The sequence below is a fragment of the Odocoileus virginianus genome, chromosome 1 (genome assembly GCF_023699985.2).
Source record: "Odocoileus virginianus isolate 20LAN1187 ecotype Illinois chromosome 1, Ovbor_1.2, whole genome shotgun sequence".
Classification (NCBI taxonomy): domain Eukaryota; kingdom Metazoa; phylum Chordata; class Mammalia; order Artiodactyla; family Cervidae; genus Odocoileus; species Odocoileus virginianus.
In genome coordinates, this window is record NC_069674.1 from 98,733,252 (window position 1) to 98,757,694 (window position 24,443).

The 24,443-nt window shown below is 41.2% G+C and overlaps 1 protein-coding gene across 7 annotated transcripts in view; it reads right to left on the reverse strand.

The window, feature by feature from the left end:
• DYNC1I1 (dynein cytoplasmic 1 intermediate chain 1) overlaps positions 1 to 24,443 on the reverse strand; it is a 371,384-nt gene that overhangs the window by 82,325 nt on the left and 264,616 nt on the right. For all 7 annotated transcript variants that reach the window (XM_070471269.1, XM_070471279.1, XM_070471273.1 and 4 more), the window contains one exon: positions 2,482 to 2,628. In XM_070471269.1, the coding sequence (XP_070327370.1) occupies positions 2,482 to 2,628 (147 nt within the window). The remainder of the gene's footprint in view (positions 1 to 2,481; positions 2,629 to 24,443) is intronic.

Sequence of the window (24,443 nt, forward strand, 5' to 3'; positions counted from 1 at the left end):
ACGACTGAGCAACTGAACTGAACTGAACTGAACTGAATACCGAGAATGAGAAAGCAAGAGCAAGGCACGGTTACAAGCCCCCAGTCTGCCTAGTGTTTTTCAGCAAGAGTCCAGCAGGAGTTTCTTTTAACCACAGAGCATAAACACAAATACCAGAACCCTAATGGGTCAGGACCCCTAAGGGTGGGTGTAGTAGGAAAAGCAGGCATCCAGAAGGAGGCACAGAGCAAATGCTCCAAGAAGGAATGTGTGTGGGAGCCCTTCCCTGGCTTTCATCAGTACTACTGGCCTGTGCTTTCAAGAGTAATAAAGCTCAGCTGAAAAGAAGAGAGAGATGCAAAAAAAAAAAAAAACTAGAACAGAAGCAGGCACATGGGCCTGCCTACTTATACACAGACACAGACACACACACACACACACACTCTACTTAATGGAAAGAAAAAGCAACAGTGCAGCTCATTTTTCTAGTATAGAGGCCAGATTGTTTTTATTTATTTTAGGAATAAACTTGCTGTGTGGCAGAAGGCTTTTGCTTTAATTAGGATTTCCTGTTGTCCCAAATGCATATGTGTGGTGGGTGTGAAAGGAAATTAGTTAGTAATCTGTGGTGGGCCTCTTTTTCCTTAACCACTTTTGATCCTGGTACCAATCTGCCAGGCATTAGTGGAGGTTGAAAGACAGTCACAAAATTATCTGAACCCTTTGAGCCGTGGATTCAACAGAACACAGCAAAAGAGAAAACAGTTGTTCTTTTCTAACAGAAGTAAACTGTTTGATAACAGAGATAATGTCACTGTTTGATAATAGTATTTTTGTTGTGATGATCACATAGTAAGTTGCTTGAAAAAGACAGATGAATACTTTGGAAGAGCCCTGCATTTGGATTCTCCCCAAAAGCTTCACACTGAATGTTCTAATAGTTGGATTTATGACTTCTTGAAATTTCAGAAGGTATGCTCACAAACACACCAGATGGGCACACAGTGCCAAGAAGTGGCTTCGTGCATCTTGAGCAAACACCTGCATCAAGCCTGTCTCCTCCTGCATCACAATTTTCTGTTATTAGTTTGAACACGTGGGGTAGGCAAGAGCAATTTTCTAAGATTCCCAAGAACTAGTTTCACCTGCATGTGTCTTAGGTCCAAGTCAATCAGAATTAAGGCTGACTCGGTATTTGTCATTTCCCATCGTCGATTTTGCAACAGAGGGAGAATTTTCCTCTTCATGGTCTCAGCTAACGCAACTAGCAGTCCTTTTTCAAAGCTAGATGGTTTTTCAGGCCAGCAGATGAAACAAATGAGGCAACCACATTAAGGAAATTGAAACAATAGTAGAGCTGTATCCTTGGGCATAATTTGGGCATTTTGGAGAAAGGACATCAGTTCCCCTGAATGTCAGGGTAGAAGAGATTGATGGAGACATGCCTGTCTTCTCATTCCTCCCAACAATCGCTAAACACACCTGTCATTCTCTTTAAGGAAATGACAGAGTAGTTGTCTTACGAACACTATACTGAACCTCTTCTGCTAAATTATGGGTAATGGCTTTGAGATGTTGACTTTTAACCCTATGGATTATATTGTCACTGTAGACTACACTGTTGAGACTTACACCATGCATACCAGAATTTAAAGCCATAGCACTCCCTCAATCACAAATGGAAACAGCCTGTTGGCCAGAGTCCCACATGCCATCTCCAAAGAGAAAATGCTTACTCGTCATGGTCAGTTTGAAAATATGGAGAGAGAAGCATGGAAACATATACACTACCACGTGAAACACAGATAGTGGGAATCTGCTGTATGACTGGGGGAGCTCGAACCAGGGCTCTGAGCCAACCTAAAGGGGTGGGATGGGGTGGGATGGGGTGGGAGGTGGGAGGGAGGTCCAAGAGCGAGGGGACAGATGTATACCTGTGGTTGATTCATGCTGATGTGTGGCAGAAACCAACACAATACTGTAAAGCAATTATCCTTCAATTAAAAGTAAATAACTTTTTAAAAAACGAAAATATGGGTTTCCACCTTATAACATACATGTGCAGAGTTTCTTTGGAAAAACAATTTCACAGAGGCCTCTTCCAATGTTTCTTTCTCTGCCCTTGTTTAGTTTTAAGCTACCCTCCCTGGTTGCTTTGAGGACCCCCAAAGAGATCCTTTCTGTGTGTTAAAAAAGTGAGAGTTAGTCACTCAGTTGTGGCCGACTCTTTGTGACCCCATGAGATTCTCCAGGCAAGAGTACTGGAGTGGGTTGCCATCTCCTTCTCCACTATGTGTTCAAACTTGTAGATTACTAAGAGAAGCTTCTAAACCCAGGGCTTCCTCCATCTACTTTCCACTCGGCTTTCCTTTAGTCGGGATGTGATCACTATAAATCAGATACTTCCAGGTTGGAGTCACTTACGACAGAAGTACCTCTGTCAGTTACACCCCCCTTCAGGGCTTGGATGGCTGACTGGGATGTGATGAGAACTGGACCTACCGTATGTGCAGCCGCAGACAAGGGCGTCCGCTGGACAGGCGTCCTCCGATGACTGCGATTATCCCACAGGACGATCTGGCCCGAATAAGTCCCCCCAACCACCAAGTTGGGGTGGAAACGAGCAAAGCAGACAGACATCACGGAGGACTGTGGAGGGAAAGTGGAGAAAGATATGCTGTGAAATGGTCGGGGGAGGCTTGTTTGATTGTGAAGAGGAAACCGCAAGTCACATTAACTCAGCACCTCCTGGAAATCACAAAGCAACTGTTCAGCGCAGAGTTAACAGAACAGTATGTAGCCGACATAGACTTTCCCTGGAGAGCTTGACCGCTGTTTACTGCTTGAAGCTTGAAATCTGAAGTCCTGGCCATGTCATCAAATAGGCATCAGACCCATCTTAAGCACACCACTGCTCTGCGGTCTGTAAAGCTTGGTTTGTGGAAATTTCCCATTTATCAATACAATGACATCAGAATTAACATGAATTCTCCACTGAAGTCTTCACAAAGCAGTTCTTTACTTTGGGGGCATGTCCTCAGCACTGTACCGCATTGGCAAGCCTTTGAGGACTTTGAGACGGGGTTCTTTTTTTTCTTTTTGGCTTAATGTAGACTTCTAGGAAGTGAACTGACCTCAGACTGATCCAACTGGTTCCTCCCCCAAATTCCCTCCACTCCCATGGGTATTCTCCTGACCTTCATCCTGCCCACTTCAGACAATTCTTAATGTTATTCTTTGCCTATTTTAACAAACAGCCAAAAATGGATTTTCATCTAACTCTGCCATGGCCTGTCATAGCATCACGAATGTGGTTTCTAAAGTGCCACAGAAGACTACTGGGCACCACATTTTATAGGAAATTACTTCGCTGAGACAGAGCCATGATACATTTGAAAATCAGACAACTTTGCTGTGCCACATTTGCTGAGAAGTCTACAAGGATTCCTGTTTTGCTTTACACGGTTGCATTTACACACACAAGGGCTTGTTTTTAATACATTTCATCCTTTCAACTAAATTCAACGGATGATCATGTGTAAGGAAGGCACTGTACCAGCATGATGGGAATACAAAGGCAGTCGCTGCCCTTGACAAACCTGTGCCCTAGGAAAGGGAACTGAAAAGCATGTGTGTGATGAACATACTGCTGCCAGTGACTCCATGTTAATCCATGCCTCTAAAAAAAAGTTAAAAAAAAAAAAAAAAGGTGACTCTCTGCACTATGTGGTCATGTGGGCAGGTACGTGCCTTGGCAAGTGGAGAGGAAGGTGGATTGTTGTCCTCACCTGTCTCTTGGGTTTGAGATGCTTATGCAGGTCATAACTTGCATACACAAGCTGCAGTCCTGAAGGCAATATGGGCCGTGAATAGATCATACGAACGTGTGTGTGTGTGTGTTTGACGGGAGTGGTGAGGAAGGCTTGCTTTAGCTAGGAGTTGGGGAAAAAAGAGGGGAGTGGAAAGGGTGGGAGACTTAGAAAGACCTAATGAAAGGGAATGTATCACTTTTGATGTAAGTGTGGAATGTTCAGCAAGTAGAGAGGAAAAGCAACAGCAATCCCCGAGAGATGGGGTAATGGCAAAGACTAGAGGCACCTGGGCTGGTGAACAGCAGAGTCTGGTTTGGCTGAGAAGGAGCCTGTGTGGAAGATGCGGGGAGTGGGAAATGTGGCCGAGGGCTCAGCAAGAGAACCTTGAATGGCAGGTACTGTTTGGATTGTTTTCTGTGGGCAACAGTAAGAAGTCATAGCTTTCTGTGCAAAAAAAGAAAAGGAGAGAGAGAGAGACAGAGAGGATCAATGGTTGTACCAGATAAGCCGGTAAAGTGAAGAAATGACTTAAAAAGAAATGACGACCTTTATCTGACTGGGAAGCTGACTGTAAAAAACATATCAGATCTACTATCAGCCCAAGGCTTAAAAAAAGTCTCAGATTCTCTGAAGTAGAAGAATGTAGACTATTTTTCAATGTCACATTTTCCTAGTTTGAATGATTTTCAGTTCCAATTTCTTCAACACGGGTCGATGGAGAACATGCTTGTGCCCCAATCTGGTTTTCATAAAGTTCAAGAATAACTCTCAATAATGGTATGGAATTAAAGAAAAAGAAAATAATGCTGGTCAGCTTCTTGTTTTACACATCCCACCAAAATGATTCTTAGTTTTCAATTGATGAAATTCTTATGTTGCTTGAGCTATGTTGGAGACATTTTGTTTAAAACTTCAGAAAGACTTAAAATTATCCAGGTGGTATCAACAATTGAATTTACTAAAGCTCCAATCAATACAGATAAAGGAATGTCATTAAATTTGAAAACTCCAGAATTAAACCACTTGATTGCTTCCATGTTTCACTTAAATCCCAGCAAATACTGCTCCAAACCTTGCAGTCCGTTGAGAGACTAAACTAGAGAAAAATAAACAGTAAGGGTATTTTCACAAAACAGAAATACATAGTTGGTGATCAACCAGAATGCAACCCCACAAGGTGAGAACTCTAAGTCCTATTTTTCCATTCATTAGTGTGCCCACGCTTCATTCATTCATTCAACACACAGTGCTCACCAAGTACTAACTAAACCACATTTCAAGAAAACTGTAAATGTCACAAAAACCACCCATCTCCAATTCAGAATACTCTTTACCTTTGATAAAAAGGCAAATTATTATGAAACAGAAACAGACTCACAGACACAGAAAACAAACTTATGGTTATCAGAAGGGAAATGGGTGGGGGAAGACATAAATAAAGAGTTTGGGATTAGCAGATACAAACTACTATATAGAAAATAAACAACAAAGTCCTACTCTATAGCACAGGGAACTATATTCAATATCCTGTAATAAATCATAATAGAAAAGAATATGAAAGGAATAAATATACATGCAGGCTTCCCAGGTGGCTCAGTGGTAAAGAATCTGCCTGTACGGAACAAAAGAGACGCGGGTTCAATCCTTGGGTCAGGAAGATCCCCTGGGGTAGGAAATGGCAACCCACTCCAGTTTTCTTGCCTGGAGAATCCCAGGGACAGAAGAGCCTGGTGGGCTACAGTCCACGGGGCCACAAAGAGTCAGACACGACTGATCATGCACACATATATTCATATATAACTGAATCACTTCCTGTACACCAGAAACTAACATAACATTGTAAATCAATTATACTTCAGTTTTTAAAATAAGTCAAAATAATGTAAAAAAAAAAAAGAATAACAATACTTTGGAACATCAGAGTTCTGCCATTAGAGTCTACTTTGTTTTGCTGCAAACCAATCTTTACAAGATGGGCTCAATAAAGGACAGAAATGGTATGGACCTAACAGAAGCAGAAGATATTAAGAAGAGGTGGCAAGAATACACTGAAGAACTGTACAAAAAAGATCTACATGACCCAGATAGTCATGATGGTGTGATCACTCACCCTCACCTAGAGCCAGACATCCTGGAATGTGAAGTCAAGTGGGCTTTGGAAAGCATCACTATGAACAAAGCTAGTGGAGGTGATGGAATTCCAGTGGAGCTATTTCAAATCCTAAAAGATGATGCAGTGAAAGTGCTGCACTCAGTAGACCAGCAAATTTGGAAAATTCAGCAGTGGCCACAGGACTGGAAAAGATCAGTTTTCATTCCAGTCCCAAAGAAAGGCAATGCCAAAGAATGCTCAAATTACCGCACAATTGCACTCATCTCACATACTAGTAAAGTAACGCTCAAAATTCTCCAAGACAGGCTTCAGCAATACGTGAACCATGAACTTCCACATGTTCAAGTTGGTTTTAGAAAAGGCAGAGGAACCAGAGATCAAATTGCCAACATCTGCTGGATCATCAAAAAAGCAAGAGAGTTCCAGAAAAACATCTATTTTCTGCTTTATTGACTATGCCAAAGCCCTTGACTGTGTGGATCACAATAAACTGTGGAAAATTCTGAAAGAGATGGGAATATCAGACCACCTGACCTGCCTCTTGAGAAACCTGTATGCAGCTCAGGAAGCAACAGTTAGAACTGGATATGGAACAACAGACTGGTTCCAAATAGAAAAAGGAGTACATCAAGGTTGTATATTGTCACCTGCTTATTTAACTTATATGCAGAGTACATCATGAGATTGACCAGAGAAGTATCAATAACCTCAAATGTGCAGATGATACCACCCTTATGAAAGAAAGTGAAGAAGAACTAAAGAGCCTCTTGATGAAAGTGAAAGAGGAGAGTGAAAAGTTGGCTTCAAGCTCAACATTCAGAAAACTAAGATCATGGCATCTGGTCCCATCACTTCATGGCAAATAGATGGGGAAACAGTGGAAACAGTGGCTGACTTTATTTTTGGGGGCTCCAAAATCAGATGGTGACTGCAGCCATGAAATTAAAAGACGCTTACTCCTTGTAAGGAAAGTTATGACCAACCTATACAGCATATTTAAAAGCAGAGACATTACTTTGCCAACAAAGGTCCATCTAGTCAAGGCTATGATTTTTCTGGTAGTCACGTATGGATGTGAGAGTTGGACTATAAAGAAAGCTGAGCACCGAAAAATTGATGCTTTTGAACCGTGGTGTTGGAGAAGACTCTCGAGAGTCCCTTGGACTGCAAGGAGATCCAACCAGTCCATCCTAAAGATCAGTCCTGGGTGTTCATTGGAAGGACTGATGCTGAAGCTGAAACTCCAATACTTTGGCCACCAGATGCGAAGAGCTGACTCATTTGAAAAGACCCTGATGCTGGGAAGGGTTGGGGGCAGGAGGAGAAGGGGATGACAGAGGATAAGATGGTTGGATAGCTCGACTCAATGGACACGCGTTTGGGTAGACTCCGGGAGTTGGTGATAGATAGGGAGGCCTGGCCTGCTGTGGTTCATGGGGTGGCAAAGAGTCAGACACAACTGAGCGACTGAATGGAACTGAATCTTTACAATACCTCCATGAGGAAAAATGAGTAGACCTACTTTTCATTTTTTATTTGGAAGATTAGAAATGATGGCGTAGTTATGTGATTCATCAATTTCACTTAATTTTTAAGCTTAGTATGTTAATTGTGAAAAATATTCTATGCATTATAGACTATGTTGGTGTTGCTTAGTTGCTCAATTGTGTCCAACTCTTTTGTGACCCCTTGGACAGTAGTCCACCAGGATCCTCTCTGTCTATTGGATTTCCCAGGCAAGAATACTGGAGTATACTGTCATTTCCTTCTCCAAGGATCTTCCTAAATTTATTGACTGTCAGCATAAAAAGCAAAGGATGACGCAGGGATTGAACCCACATCTCCTGCGTTGGCAGGCGGGTTCTTCACCACTGAGCCACCAGGAAGGCCCATTACAGATTATGTATAAATGCTCAAAGGAGATCTCCAGGGTGTGCCATGTTTGACATTCATATGGAAACTCTAAGGCAGTATGATCACAATTATCTGGATGTAAAGTTTAGAATTCAGTCATTTCTTGAGATGTTTCAAAGTAGCCTGATGTTTGACATAATGGTAGCAAACATCTGGTTGATTGACTGAATTTTTAATTTTTCATCCAAATGTTTAGGTTCCTTTAGGAACAGGGGAAAACAGTCCCCCAGTTACAGCCCTAATAGAGACAGCTCCTTTTCTAATTTGGAAAGTCTGCATTAAACCCTAAATAGTGTCTTAGAAAAATGCCTGCAACCTTGTGCTGTTCATACAGCTAGTTGCCAACTGTCATGCAATTTATTGACTGTCAGCATAAAGAGCAAAGGATGATATCATCCTGTCAGTTACATCTACTGGGTAAAGAGTTAAAAAGCATTCCAGAAAAAGTGATTGACACTACTAAAACACGTGACTTTTTGATGTTCTCATTTTTAACAGTACATTTCCTGAAGACATAGTCTATGAAAAACATTAATAACATAATGCTATTTTAAAAATTTCATCACTTTCCTAGGCATTTAAAATTTGTATTCATTCATTTATTCAGTGTCATAATAAAGATTAATACAATTTTGACAAACATATTGGAAACAAGAAGCTTCCCTAACCTTGGTATTCTTGGCTCTATAAGAATACGTATCTATATAGATATTTTTGTAGTTTTTAACTTTTTACTTATTTCATTTTATTCTTTAAAATATTAGAGCCTTCGAATTATTTTAAGAAATAACACATAGCCTTTAAACATTCAAATCAAGTAGTTTACATAAGTGGAAAAATAATGATAAAGATGATGCCAACTTGGGGACAATTGCTAACCATCTAATAAAAGTTTTCCCAAAAAAAAAAAAAAAAGTTTTCCCAACACTGCAGTTGAATTCTTGTTTTACAAGGCTAGTAATTTCACAGGTGTGGACAATTTGATGGTCAATTTAAAAGCTTATATTAGCTCCGAGGTGGTAAAGTTCGCAGTAGTGGTAGAGCTAGTGGTAAAGAACCTGCCTGCCAATGCAGGAGAAATCAAGAGTCACGGGTTCCATCCCTGGGTCAGCAAGATCCCTGGAGGAGGGCATGGCAACCCACTCCAGTACTCTTGCCTAGAGAATCCCCATGGGCAGAGGAGCCTGGCGGGCTACAGTCCATGGGGTCGCAAAGAGTCGGACACGACCAAAGCAACTTAGCATGCACATATGCACATCTTAGAAGCTTCATGTAAAACTGGTGAGCCCGACTGACTATATTCCAATACAAGTAACACAGAGACATCATTACACAAAGAACCACTATTTCCAACAGGTTGAGCATCTCATTTTGACTACTTACATGCCATAGTTCCCCCAAACCAAGACAAACAAGATTGATTTTAAGACTATGTTCTGAGGGTCAGGCTATCACTATGGACCATTTCGGGTGTCCTCCACAGACGTGGTTGCCCAGAGGCTCCTGAGGAACCTGTTTATTTTCTAATCTTGCACAGGCCGCCTGGTGCAAAGGCAGCCCTCTTCGTATTCACATGGCCACTGGCACATGAGCTGACCCACTCCAGCAGGGTTCCACACCCTCGTCTTCTGTTTCGAGACAAAGCAGGCTATTTTACCCCATTTGCCAAGGGAACTCCCCAGAGAGGAGTGTGGCAGGGGCTCCACTCACCACATCTCCCTCCTCTCGCTGCATACCAAGTGCATTCTATTCCAGTCGGCCCCAGCCCTGAGTGGCTGTGGGGGCTGTTTTCTATTTCACAGAGTTAATCCAGGCCAGCTTAAGGATGGTACTTTCCCTTAGCCACAGACCCAGATGCCCAGGGCAAACAGCCTTTGGTCACCACTGGTTGGGTGGTGGGCCCCATGGCTTCACATGTGATCTGGTGGCCTGGGTCCTTTCATGTGTAGCGCTCTGCCCACTCCCCAGCTATTGTGCCCGGGCAGGAGGGACAGGGGCCCTGTATTGAAAAGCATCTCTTATTTCAACTACCATCTCTTCTGGGGAGAAGCTGGTCCCAGAGAGGGAATGGCCATATTGTTGCCATATGCTGTTTAATGGCGGCTGACATTTTACTCGCCTAAAAGCAAATGCTTAGCTGTCAGAGGCTTGTGAGGCAGACAGATCAGATGTTTCTGGCTACTCACGAGCTAGTATATATTTCTGAAAGTACATAAGAAACCCTCAAAGATATTTCTCTTGTTAATGGAAACAAATGTAATCGGAGATCATTGCTGTCGAAAACACCTCTTCTAGGCAATCATGCAGCACCGGGCATCTGACAATGGAGAAGGTGTGAAGGTGGAAAAACCAAGACATGAGTCATGAGTTGGGCATTTAACTTTGAGATGAAGGGGAAGGGTCTTTCTTCCTTCAGAGCTCTCTTTTCCTATGCCTAAGTTGCTATCCTATAGTGCACACGTCATTCTTCTCAACTCTAAAAGGAACGACCTACTGAAAGTGATCACCCCATTAGTAATTGGGTGTCCGGGAGCAAAAGTTGAGTTAGCTTGCTTGCTACTTCCTGACTCCATTTGTATTTTTTTTAAGAAAGAAAAGCAGCTGGTTCTAAAATCTGATTTCTAGGAGATTAGAAATCACTCATTCCAATCAATCCTAACGGAAATCAAACCTGAATGTTCATTGGAAGGACTGATGCTTAAGCTCCATTACTTTGGCTACCTGGTGTGAAGAGCTGATTCACTGGAAAAGACCCTGATGTTGGAAAAGATTGAGGGCAGGAGGAGAAGGGGGCGACAGAGGATGAGATGGTTGGATGGCACCGCTGACTCAATGGATGTAAATTTGAGCAAACTCTAGGAGACAGTGAAGGATAAGGAAGGCTGGCGTGCTGCGGTCCATGGAGCCGCAAGGAGTTGGACACAACTGAATGACTGAACAAAAACAATATTGCAATGACTTTTTTTCAAATCCCTTGGAATTTTCATGCCTCTCAGTATTGTGTGTGCCTACACCTAGGCTGTGTGCTGAGTACACAAAAGTGAGTGTGCAAACCACAGTGAGATGCCACTTCACACCCACTAGGATAGCTATAATTTCTAAATGTTTACATGTCAATTATACCTCAGTAAATCTAGGGGGAAAAAACAAACAAAAAAAGGCAAATGGTAACTCTTGGTGAGGCTATGGAGAAACTGCAACACTCAGACAATGCTGGTAGGAATGTAAAATGAGGGAAACAGTCTGGAAAACAGTTTGTCAGTTCCTGAAACCAATAAACATAGAGTTAACATCTGACCCAGCAATTCCACTCCTAGGTTTATACCCAAGATAACTGAAAACACATAAGTACTCGAATTGTATACAAATGTTCATCGCAGCATTATCAATAATAGCCAAAAAGTGAAACAACCCAAATGTCCACCAATTGAGGAATATATAAACAACATGTGGTGAATCCATACAACATGATATCATTCAATAAAAATGAAGGAAGTACTGATACATGGTATAACATGGATGAACCTTGAGAAGGCGCTAAGTGAAAGAAGTCACCAAAGGTCATATTGTATGATTCTTTTATATGAAATGTCCAGAATAGGCAAATTCATAGAGGCAGAAGGTAGCTTAGTGTCTGTTTTGAAATGGGGATGAGGGGAGAATGGGGAATGACTACTAATGGGTCTGGGTGTATTTTGGGTGGGGAGTGATAAAAATATTCTGGAGTTAGACAGTAGTGATGCTTACACAACTCTGAATATACAACATTGAATTTTATACTATACAACAGTGAATTTTATGTTGCATGAATTACATCTCACTTTTAAATAATTTTTAATTTAAAAATTTAATTAGAAATTTAAAAAATATCACTTATATGTGGAATCTAAAATATGGCACAAATGAACCCATCTACCAAACAGAAACAAAGTCACAGAGAACAGCCTGGGAGTTGCCAGCGGGGAGGGGCGGGGACGGGCTGGGAGTCTGGAGTTGGTAAACTATTACATTTAGAATGGATAAACAACAAGGTCCTACTGTATAGCACAAGGAACTATACTCAATACCCTGGTACAAACCACAACAGAAAAGAATACTTTAAAAAGAAGGTATATATGTGTAAAACTGAGTCACTTTGCTATACAGCTGAGGTTGGAAGAACACTGTAAATTGGCTATATTTTAATCTAAATAGAAAATAAAAATTAAGAAATAAAATTGAATCCATAATTAAAACCCTTCCAACAACAGCGAAAAAGGTGGTGTGCTGACATGGTTCCAATCTCGTGAACTGTTAACAACCTTATTTCTTATTTTCAGGACAACTGTCTGGAGTATTTTGACCACTCTTCAAATAATCATTCTCTTTTCTTCCTTGTGAAGAGCTTCTTCAGTTTCTACTCCCAGAGAGGCCCTGGAGGTGGGAAAGGAGGGCTGACACACTTCGGGGTCTCCAGAGCTGAATTCCTGCCCTGGTATCTACTAGTCATGTACATCCTCTAAGCAGTAAATTTTTTCTGCACAGTGGAAAATTATTTAGTTTTAAAAAATTGTGGTGAAATATACATACCATAAAATTATTAACCATTTTAAAGTATATCATTCGGGGACATTAAATACATTCACATTGCCATGTAGCCATCACCATCATCCATCACCAGAATATTTTCATCTTCCCAAACTCAAACTCCCTGTCTATTAAACATGAGTTTCCCATTCCCACCCTTCTCTCAGTCCTTTGCAATCAGGATTCTACTTTCTATGAATCTATTCTAGGAATCTCATATAAATGGAATCATATAGGTATTTGTCTTTTGTGATTAGTTTATTTCACTTAGCATATGCCCTAAAGGTGTTATTACACCCACATAACATTACAAGTATTAGTGCATCCACACTGTGGCATATATCAAAATTTCTTTCCTTTTTAAGTCTGAATAATGTTCCATTATATGCAAATAGCACACTTTGTTTTTCCATTCATCTGTCAATAGATACTTGGGTAGCTTCCACTTTTTTGGCTATTGTGAAAAGTGGTACTATAAATATGGGTGTACAAATATCTTTTCAAGACACTGCTTTCAATTTCTTTGGGTATATACATGTAAGTGGAATTTCTGGATCATGTGTGTTCAGTCACTAAGTCGTGTCCAACTCTTTGTGACCCCATGGTCTACAGCACACCAGCCTTCCCTGTCCTTCAGCATCTCCCCAGGTTTGCTCAAACTCATGTCCATTGAGTCAGTGATGCTATCTAACCATCTTATTCTCTAGCACCCTCTTCTCATGTCTTCAATCCTTCCCAGCATCAGGATGTCTTCCAGTGGGTTGCTGGATTTAATCCTCTAAGTCACATATACCTGTAGCCATTTCTTGACACTAAAGCAGATGATTAAGCCTCAAGACTGGACCCATACCACGTTATTACTCACGCACACTACATTGCAAGCCCTGCCAATTTAGGAGAATTCAGGCTCTAAATCAAACTTAGCAGTCCCTTCAGTGCAAGAATTTCTGAACACAATCTAGGGCAATGGGATGATTTTCACACTGCTTCCAGCAAGTTTGCTGAAATAGGATTTTTTTTTTTAAATGTCACTGTATTTCACACTTTGAGCTAGGCCTTACTTATCTGTCATGGGACTTCACATCTGATTATTGTTATTCATCATTTGCAGGTGCATGGACCCCTCAAGCTGTTTTCTAAGTTGGTGTTACTCCAAACTTGCCTGTCCCTTAGCATCACCTGAGGACCTTTTTGAAATTCCCCAGTGCTCAAGTCACATATGATAGCAAGTCATTCAGAATTTCTGGGGGTAAGACCCAGGCATCAAGATTTTTTTAAATTCCACAGGAAATCCCTATGTGCAGTCAAGTGAACAGTACTGTTTTAAATCAACAGTTCTTGAACTTATCTGAACATAAGTATTTAGAGAGTTAATTAAAAGCACAGGTTTCAGGGTCCCAGGCTGGATCTACTGGATCAGAAACTGAAGAGGCTGGAAGGTCTGTTCTTTCCATCACTGAGAAGTTTGGAAAACCTGAAAGCAATGAATCAGTCGAGTAGGGCTGAAAGTCACTGTGGGATGAAATCTCCTGTTGCATCGATGTAGGCCATGCCTGGAATGTTTCCAGTCATGGGGTCGTACACCTATTTGCATAACCTGACCAACCGAGACACATATGATACAATAAAAGTTCCTCTGCCAAAGTGTCATTGCTCAATTTCCTTCCATTTGACTTGCTAGTGTTTTCATCTCTCCTTGCTTCCCCTTCCCTTCTAAGGAGGCTCTTAGAAAGCGATCAGTGAGAGGGATAGTGAAGGTTTACGTACCAGGTTCCTTTTAGCACCATGCTCCAAGCTGACACTGAACACCCAAGGGCTTTCTTGTTTATTATTGGGGGAGGGGCAGCTAATGAACACTATTAGGCTTCCCTGGTGCTCAGCAGTAAAGAATATGCCTGCTAATGCAGGAGACATAAGAGATGTGGGTTTGATCTCTGGGTCTGGAAGATCCCCAGAGAAGGAAATGGCAACCACTCCAGTATTACTGCCTGGGAAATCCTATGGAAGAGGAGCCTGGTGGGCTACAGTCCACGGGGTCACAGACAGTCGGGCACAACTTAGCGACTAAACATCATCAACAATGAACATTATCACTGCCACGTTGGATTACATGATTCATGATTATGTACTTGTAGGGGTATTCCAAATTTTTTGAGCATCTGCTAAGTACCAAACATGCCGTATACATCTCTATATCAGTCTTATTAGATGGGCAATTTTGCCATTTTTTTTTTTTCCAAATTAGAAAATGCTGACTCAGGCAAGTCAAGTCTTGGCTTAAGATCAAATGTAAGTTGCATCTGCAACTGGGTAAGTTGCACAGCCCAGATCTGAACTATGGTTTGGCTGATTTAGAAGTCAACATACTGTGAAACCTTGCATCAGTTGAATGCAGGTGCATTTTCTCTTTGGGATGCACAATCTTCAGCCTTCTGACTTCACGCTTCTGACTTCATGTGTTCTCATGATCAGAGAACACCTCACGCATCCTAACAGGGCAGAGAGGGCTTTGGGGCTCCCTCACTGATACAACGGCTCTGGTATGGAGCCTCCAACTCCTTTCCAGTTGGACTTCTAGTTCCACTGTAGGAATCGACCACCTGACTCAACAACTCCTAGGCGACCAGTTTTGACAGGTGACAACAGAACTAATTAGCACCAATGGTGGTGATCTTTACCATGAGCTGGTTCCTTCCTGCTGAGAATTGACTGAGACCAATTAATCATTTCATGGGAGCCAGCTAGCAGCTGGAAACCAACTGGGTCACTAATGACAGGTTCTGCACTCACCGTCATGGCTTTGGGAAGAAATGCTTTGCTTTCTCCTTGCCACCATGCAGGTGGCGCCAGTGTTAAAGACTTCATTTGCCAGTGCAGAAGACACAAGAGAGGTGGGTTCCATCCCTGGTTGGGGAAGATCCCTTGGAGAAAGGAGTGGCTACCCACTCCAGTATTCTTGCCTGAAGAATCCCATGGATAGAGGAGCCTGGTGGGCTACAGTCCATGGGGTCGCAAAGAGTTGGACACAACTGAGCGACTGACCACACAGTGACATTGTGTGGCCAAATAAAAAATGCCATTTCAGTACAACCAGTGATTCTTAAATGAGTGTCTATCCCCCTACATAATTATGTGAACTCTTATTAGCTCTTGTGAAAAGGGGAGAGTGGCCCCAAGTGCTTTAATGAACAAAAGAGACTTCCTACTCAGAGACACAGATGGAGGAACGTGGGGAAAATTCTTCTGAACTCGAGAAATATAAAACATGCATACATTTTTTAAACGTGAGGTTGATTAGGAAATGGGATCATCTTGGGTAAAGTGGTCACCTTTCAGAAATGAAAGATAAGGATTATGCTAAGTGAAAATAAGTCAGAGAAAGGCAAATACTGTATCACTTATATGTCGAATCTAAAAAATACAACAAACTAGTGAATAAAACAAAAAAGCAGCAGACTCACAGATACAGATGGTTACCAGTGGAGAGAGGGTAAAAAATAGGTAGGAGAAAAGAGGGTTATTATGGGAAACCTATGTAATCATCTGTGTGAAACTTCTAAAAACTGTGAAGCACTATAGGTTTTTTTTTTTTTTAGCACTATAGATTTTAAAGAATCTTTCACTTAATAAAATTAAAAAAAGAGAAATAAAAGGGTGGCCTGTGTTAAGGAAGAAGTTCAAAATCAATGCTTAGTGAAAATGTTGAGGTATATTCCAGCCTTACCTATAATTGAAGAGTCTCTCAAAGAGTGTTAAACTGCAAGATACATACCATATTAAAAGTCTACAAATAATAAATGCTGGCGAGAGTATGGAGGAAAGGGAACCCTCCTACACTGCTGGTAGGAATGTAAATTGGTACAGCCATTTTGGAGAACAGTATGGAAGTTCCTCAAAAAACCCAAACACAGAGTTGCCATATGATCCAGCAATCCCACTCCTGGGGATATATTGAGACAAAACTATAATTTGAAAAGACGCATGCACTCGTGGGTTCACAGCAGCACTATTTACAATAGGAAGATGAAACAACCTAAATGTCCATTACAGATGAATGGATAAAGAAGATGTGGCATGCACATATATAGATATACACATCTCTATCTATATCCATACGCAATGGAATATCACTCAGTCATTTAAAAGAATAATGATATTTGCAGCCACATGGATGGACCTAGAGATGATCATAGGAAGTCAGATAAAGAAGGACAAATACCATATGATATCACTTATATGTGGAATCTAAAATATGACACAAATGAACATATCCATGAAACGAAAACAGACTTACAGAGGTTGCCAAGGGGGTTGGGAGAGGCGAGGACTGGGAGGTTGGACTAATACTATGCAGACTATTATATATAGGATGGAAAACAGCAAGGTCCTATTGTATAGCACAGGGAACTACATTCAGTACCTTGCGACAAACCATAACGAAAAAGAACATATATGTATAAATAAGTCACTTTGCTATAGAGCAGCACTTAAACATTGTAAATCAACTATACTTCAATTTAAAAAAAATTTTTTTTTAAACCAAGAAACGTACCAAAAATTCAAGGTGAAAATGAGCCTCGCCACCCACACAATTTGTGTGCGTGTGCATTCCAGCTAAAAGTTACCCAACCGTAAGATGGACAGTCTTGGTAACAAGCTCTTTAACATACGAAGCTGCTCTTAGAAAGTAACTGCTTCAGACTATGAACCACACAGGGGCATTGGAAACCTTCCCAGTGCCAGGAGCCAAACTAGATATAACCTATTGTCACATCACAGAACAACTGAGACATTTCTACTTCCTTGTTCTTAAAAGCAGTTTGTTTCCCACAGAAACTTTGTGAAAGGTACTGTTTCTCAGGCCTCCGTCAATCCTCACAGCCAGTTAAGAGTTCTACAGAGAAATGAGCACAAAAATGATTATTCTTAATTTTTAATAAAGTTTTTATAATAGTTTTAGGTTTGCAGAGACGTTCTAAAGATGGTACAGTTCCCATGTACCTCACATGCTGTTTTCCCTAGTGTTAACCTCTTCCCTATCGCTACATTAGTACGAGTACATTTGTCACAACTAATGAACCAATTTGTTGTGTTCAGTCACTCAGTCGTGTCTCTCTGTGACCCCATGGACTCCAGCATGCCAGGCTTCCCTGTCCTTCACCATCTCCCACAGTTTGTTCAAACTCACGTCCCTTGACTCACGATGCCATGGAACCATCTCATCTCTGTCATCCCCTTCTCCTCCCGCCCTCAGTCTTTCCCAGCATCAGGGTCTTCAAACCAATATTTGAACAGTGTTACTGAAGGCCAGGAGACCTGGGTTCGATTCCTGGGTTGGGAAGATCCCATGGAGAAGAGAAAGGCAACCCACTCTAGTATTCTGGCCTGGAGAATTCCAGGGACAACCCATGGGGTTGCAAAGAGTCGGACACAACTGAACGACTTTCACTTCACTTCACTGAAGGCCAAACTTTATCCATAAGTCTTTTGTTTTTACCCAATATCCTTTCCTTGTTCCAGAGTCCCATTCAGGACACCACATTACATTTAGATTCATGCCTCCTTAGCTGTCTCTAGGCTGGGGCAGTTTCTCAGACTTCCCTTGTTTGGGGTTTGTTTTTGGTTTTTTTTTTTTAACTTTTTAATTTTGTATTGAGGTATACCCACTCCAGTGTTCTTGCCTGGAGAATCCCAGGGATGGGGGAGCCCAGTAGGCTGCCATCTATGGGGTCTCACAGAGTCGGACACGACTAAAGTGACTTAGCAGCAGCGGCGTAGCAGATTAAGAATGTTGTGACAGCTTGAGGTGAACAGTGAAGGGACTCAGCCACACATGTACATGTATCTACTCTTCCCCAAATCCCACACCCATCTAGGCTGCCACATAACATTGAGCAGAGTTCTATGTGCTATACCAAACTTCCTATCTGTCCTTTCCCCCCAGCAACTGTAAGTTCATTTTCTATGTCTGTGAGACTTCCCTTGTTTTTGATAATCTTAACTTTTTTGAGGAGTACTGGCAGTCAGATATTTCCCTAGCATGCCCATCAATTTGGGTTTGATTTTTTCCCTTGTAATTAGCCCTAGACATAGATGTTCTTGGTCTTAGGAAACATCTGAACAACAAAATCCAATAATTTGAGATCATTTGGCGAAAGGGGTTTATAACATTCCCACACTCACATTCAATTTTTATAAATTTGGTTATTCCAAACCTTTACTGTGAATGAAGCCAGGTGAGGCTAGGCCATCATCTCTGACAATAATGCTCAATGAAACGTGTTCAGGTCAAAGAAGCTTCTTCAGTCTAGACTTTCCATCATTTACTAACCATTTAGGGCCTCCTTTTTGGGAAATATGAAACCCAGGTTGCTCTGCCTAAACTAGAATAAGGGTGTGGTGCAGGCTGAAAGCACAATTTTGCTTTATAAAAGGGACAAAAGAAAATAGGAAGAGGTGAATATACGGGTTGTTTTATAAGTTAAAAAGCAGGAGCTTTCTTCAAATCAAATGTCTAAATCCTGCCTAATTAAAAAAAGGAAATTGATATTTGGATATGGCATGTGTTGACATCTACCCCTTTGATTTATATGAGTATGAACCAGAGAGAACAGATTATTCGAGAGAGAAGAAAACGAGTTCCAATTTGACAGGAAAAGAGTGTAGGCAGCATTAGCTTCAGTGCTTGTTAAAACATGAAGGATTAATTGCAAAAAGGGAGGGAAGAATTGTGAATGTCTCCAGTTTAGCATCTCCAAAAATGCTTAGGGTTTCTGAGAATGGTTCATCCAACCACATGAAAGTGACGCTAAGGGATTCAGCCACACGACTCCTCTAAATCCAGGGCTGGGACTGCTCCACTTTTTACCATCAAACCATCTTACTTAAGAGTGGAGCCACAAATTAAATTTATTTTCTATTAGAAAAGCACTAAATCCTTTCAAAGGGGGCAAACAGCATTCAGGAATATGGGTGGCTCCCCCTCACTCCTTGCCCCCTACTCCCTCCTTGATAGAGTAAGTCATGTAAAAATAATTTTAAAAAGAGCTTCTTAGTCTATGAATTCTTCCTCAGCTATATAAAAAAAGACAACAGTGGCTTTCAGTTATAATATTCAACAGAAATCAGTTAGCAGGCTTTTTTTTTTTTTTCAAACCAACAACAAACAGGCCAATCAGATTAGAACTATTGTATTGGCTGAGTAGAGAGAAATGTGTGTGCATGCATACATGTGAGGTACATGCGTGCTCAGTCGGGTTCAACTCTTTGTGACCCCATGGACTGCAGCCCACCAGGCTCCTCTGTCCATGAGATTTATCAGGAAAGAATACTGGAGCAGGTTGCCATTTCCTCCGCTAAGGACTGTATTGGCGAGAAGGTGTAAAAACAATTGCATCATAAATCTGTGTCGCGCTTTGTGGGCCATTTCTTTCTGAATTTGTAGGGTTCAGGTTTTGTGCTAGAGGAGGTCCAAAAATGAGGAAGAGAATGAAGTCTCCATGTGTCAGCTGACAACCCCCTGCTGATAAAATAAATCTATATTTGGGGACTCCACCCAAAGGGTCATGGGACCTCCCACATTAGATCATTACCAAGCCACTTAGGTACAAAATTATAGGGGGACTGTTAAAGAAAAGGAAAATAAAAACCTAAAGTGTTCCACTCCGTGCAGGCATGACATGAGTTCTTTGAGTTACTGTGGTGCTTTTTTGCCAACGGTGATGGTGCATGAAATCAGTAGGATTATTCTAAATTTAGCAAGAAAGTAAAAGAATTTGGCAGGAAGATGTGCTTTCTCACATTAAAACTAGATGGTGAGCAAATGGGAAATGAGGTTCTACAGCCAAGAAGCTTCTTTGTCTCTTTTTATCTGCCTGGAATTACTTAGATATGCCTATGCCTAAGGCACGGAGATGAACCAGATGACCTCTTAGGACTGTGTCTAGCTTGCTGGTTCTACTGATAAACTGCTACTTTGAAGTACTGAAAAGGACAAAAAACCCCTCAGTTTAAGTGCTTGCCAAAAGATCAATGCAAGAGACAAGGGTAAACTGAATTTTTGTGATTGTCATCCAATCCCAAGTCTCACCCATCCCCCACATTCTACACCAATGCCTTTTCCACCGAAGATTCTTTGATGTTTAACAAGGGACCCAAAGACTGAGAGTGGGTAGTGTGGAAAGGGACAGAAATCTGTCCTGGTAGTTCATTTCTAAGTGGAGATAAATCCTCGTAACATAACATTTATGTATACTTAGAAGACTAACAGATAAATGGATATCAAATTCCCAACTGTTCAACCTGAGCTAGTTTTTCAGAGAAGCACAAATAATAAACAAACTCAGAGACAAACAAAAATGTATGAATAAAAATTCCTTTGGGATCAAATGATTAAATTTATAGCACTTCAGAGATTTTTGTCTTTTTTGTCCCTCAGGCAAAAACCCTATTTCACAAGACTTAGAATGCACAAATTAAAGGCCATTTACATGGAGTTTGAAGTACTCGGTTCTGGAAAAAGAATCAGGAGGCATATTCAAAGCCTTCTGTCAATAGAATTCTGTCTAACCTTGTCCTTCACTCAGTTCTGTGGGTGACAGTGCTGGCTAGCTAAAAGAAACGTGATCATACTTCTTGAACACATATGTCAGAGTACACTCAATGTGTACATCAGTCAATAATCACAATGGAGTGTGTAAATAAAAATACACAAGGACAAAAAAAACCACAGAAGGACAATATTTTTTTCTTTTTCCCTAAAAAGGAAAAAAAAAAGATTTTATGTAATGAATAGGAGCAGTTTTCATGGTAATCTGACTTTTGCTTACAGACATGTGACGGTGAGTATTTTACCTTAGTGACTGGTGGCTCAGAGATCACAAGGTACCCACTGTACTTTTCTAAGAGCCGAAAAAGGAGAGATGCCCCACGGTCCTGGGGAAGCAGGAACAATATGAAACCAGATAATGAAGAGTTAAGAAAAGCTTCTCAGGCTGCTAATGAACTCCATCCTGCCCTGGTGAGACCACCCTCCTTTTAAGTAAGAAGTAATTTAATCTGCATCAAACTCGTTGTATTTGGGCTTCATCCAACCTAAGAGTATCAGTGTGATAAATTACAATGAATTGTCTGCAGTACTTCACAAAGTGACTATAATAGACCTGAAAAACAAGATTTCTAAGCCTGATTTTCCAGCTCCCTTTGAATGCTTCTCGCCTTATCCCTGTCGCACCGCTCCAAAACTTGAGAACGCTTCTTACACTGGAAGTTATGTGCTTCTGGCCCCATTTGATTAGATCCACAGTTGTCGGCCGTCTCTATTAAATCAAGTCCCACACTTGAACATGACACCAACAGTGAGACCCGCCAAATCCTACAGCAAGAGCGCTAACATGGCTCCTTCCACTTCTAAAGGGTTTCTTTCCATGTGAGTCTCCTCCTGTAACCCACACAGTGGGCCAGGAAGGAGGTTAGTGAAATAGACGAGATCCTTAGTGCAGAGTCTAAAAGAGCAGCTGGATCAAGGCACCCTAGAGTTTGATCAGTAAGGAAAATGGGCCGAGACTGAAAAGGGGGTCAGGAAACTCAAGTTCTGGCTGAGTCTGTGACTGTTAGCTGTGTCACTCAACTCCTTTGGGATGTACTTTTCCTCATTTAGGTCAACAACCACTGCCCTAGAGAATAGATCACCTCCTTTCCATTTCATGGCTTAGATTGTCTCAGCTCTTCAGGATGCAGAAGCAGAGCTTATAGTCTATAGAAGGTCCTTCCCAAATAAAAGGTCAGACTGGGATTAAATGCATTGTGCTGGTCAGAGGACAGGAGCCTTTGGGGAAATACACAAAATTTGGGTGGGAGAAGCAGGATGGGATTGGCTTCTTCCCAGTCATAGGATACAGATGTTGCTATGTAACGATCCACAGACTGGTAATTAAGAACGACTTTCTGAGAAAATCATGTTAATTCTACCAGGCTTCACTTTTTCACAGGCAAAATAAAATGGTCACGTTGGACCTGTGAGCCTCACTCACAGGGGCAGGGCTTCTCTCTCTTCTCTGCTGCGCTGTGTGTCTAAGACGCTTCTGAGGACTAGGAGACACCTGTATTTGTTTCTCATTGCTGCTGTAACAAATTACCCCACACGGAGCATCTCAGAACAATACACATTCGTTACCTTAGCGTTCTGGAGGTTAGGACTAAAACTGATGGGGAGGGCAGAGGTACATTCCTTTCTAGAGGCTCTGGGGAGAATCAATCTCTTTGCCATCTTTCCAGCTTCTCATTCTTTGGCTCGTGGCCACCTTCCATCTTCAAAGCAGCAATGGCTGGTTGAGTCTTGCTCACATCTCATCACTTTGATTCTGCTTCCATCATCACATTTCCTTCTAAGTCTAACTCTCCTGCCTCCCTCTTTCATTTATAAGGACCTCTATGATTACAGTGGGCACATCCAGATAATCCAGGATAATCTCCCCTTCTCAAGATCCTTAATTTAGAACATCTGCAGAGTCTCTTTTGCCATGTGAGGTAAGACACTGAGTTTTCTGGTATTAGTAGCTGGGCATTATTCTGCCTACCACAGTGTTCAATAAATAGTTGATCAACTTATAAATATTTTGAGAAAATCGTAAGCGAAACACTTTGCATCATTTATAAGGTTAACTCATTTCCACGGATTGTCAGTAGCCAAAGTCACAGATATACTGGACATTTCTGACCCCTCCTAGACACACAACCTTTATACTCATTCAAGTTCAAATGCACTTCACCCTGTTTTGGCTTTAAAAATACACTCTGGCTCTATCTTACTCTCTATCACCTAGTAGACAGAATACAATCTTCTTTGAAAGATTTTTCCCCACCAAATTAAATGAATTGCTCACTGTCACACAGAGACAAAGATATAGACTTTTTACTTCCCTTGCATCCCATTTCATACTAAACTCCTTTCCCCAATTACCATTTCAGACAGATCAACCAATAAAAAGAAGAGGTGGTAATCTTCAGGCAGGAATAAAGATGCACACAGCATACTGGAATTCTACTAGGAAAAACTCAAGTTCTATTATTATTAACACCCTGAGTTACATATCTTCTCCCTCCAAAATGAATCCTTCAAATATAAGCCATGATCAATGAGTTGGTCTCACATTAGAGGTGTTACCAAATATCACATCAAGATTCAGACACCACCTGTCAAAACTTTTTCAAATTTGTCCCCATGACATTATAAAATATGACAATAATCTACCTCCAAGTGTCACCCAACCCTCCTCCCACCAATGCAAGTAAAGTTTCACGGTGACTTTGGCAGGTAATCTATAGGAACTTCATAATGCACAATTACAAATTTTCATTTTGAAGTTGTTCAGTTGTTTTGAAGCAATTGATATTTTATACCTGTTCATCTATATCATTTGGACAAACTTCTACTAGTTCTTAGTCAAAACAATTACAGAAACCCTGTCATTTTTTACTTAATTGCAGCATTGATAAAGGGATGACAACTCAGTATCTCCCAATGCCCAGTTCTATCCATGTGTTATATATAACTGATATTAAAGAGTAATGGAGAATAATTGGAAATCAAATATTGTACATAAGTATGTTGATAGATAAGTATTTAGAACTAGATTGACATGTGAAACAGTACTTCAGAATCTGATACCCATGCATTCTCTTCTTTTAAACATGGCAAAGATATCAAACTATATGAAAGATGAAGTCCACAGATTTACTTACAGGTTATCTTAAGTACAAACAAAATATCTTTCTGTGGCCTAGAGGAAATAATTGTGCAAGACTCACAAGATGCAAATTCTCTTGAGCAATTTCTCTTGCAGTTTCAGTAGGTCATTAAATATTTAGCACTTGCTGTTCCCATGGGGCTTCCCAGATGGGACAGCAGAAAAGAATCTGCCTGCCAATGCAGGAGACACAAGAGATGCGGGTTTGGTCCCTGGGTTAGGAAGATTCCCTGGATTGGAAATGGCAGTCCACTTCAGTAATCTTGCCTGGAGAAACCCATGGACAGAGGAGCCACAGCCCATGGGGCCGCA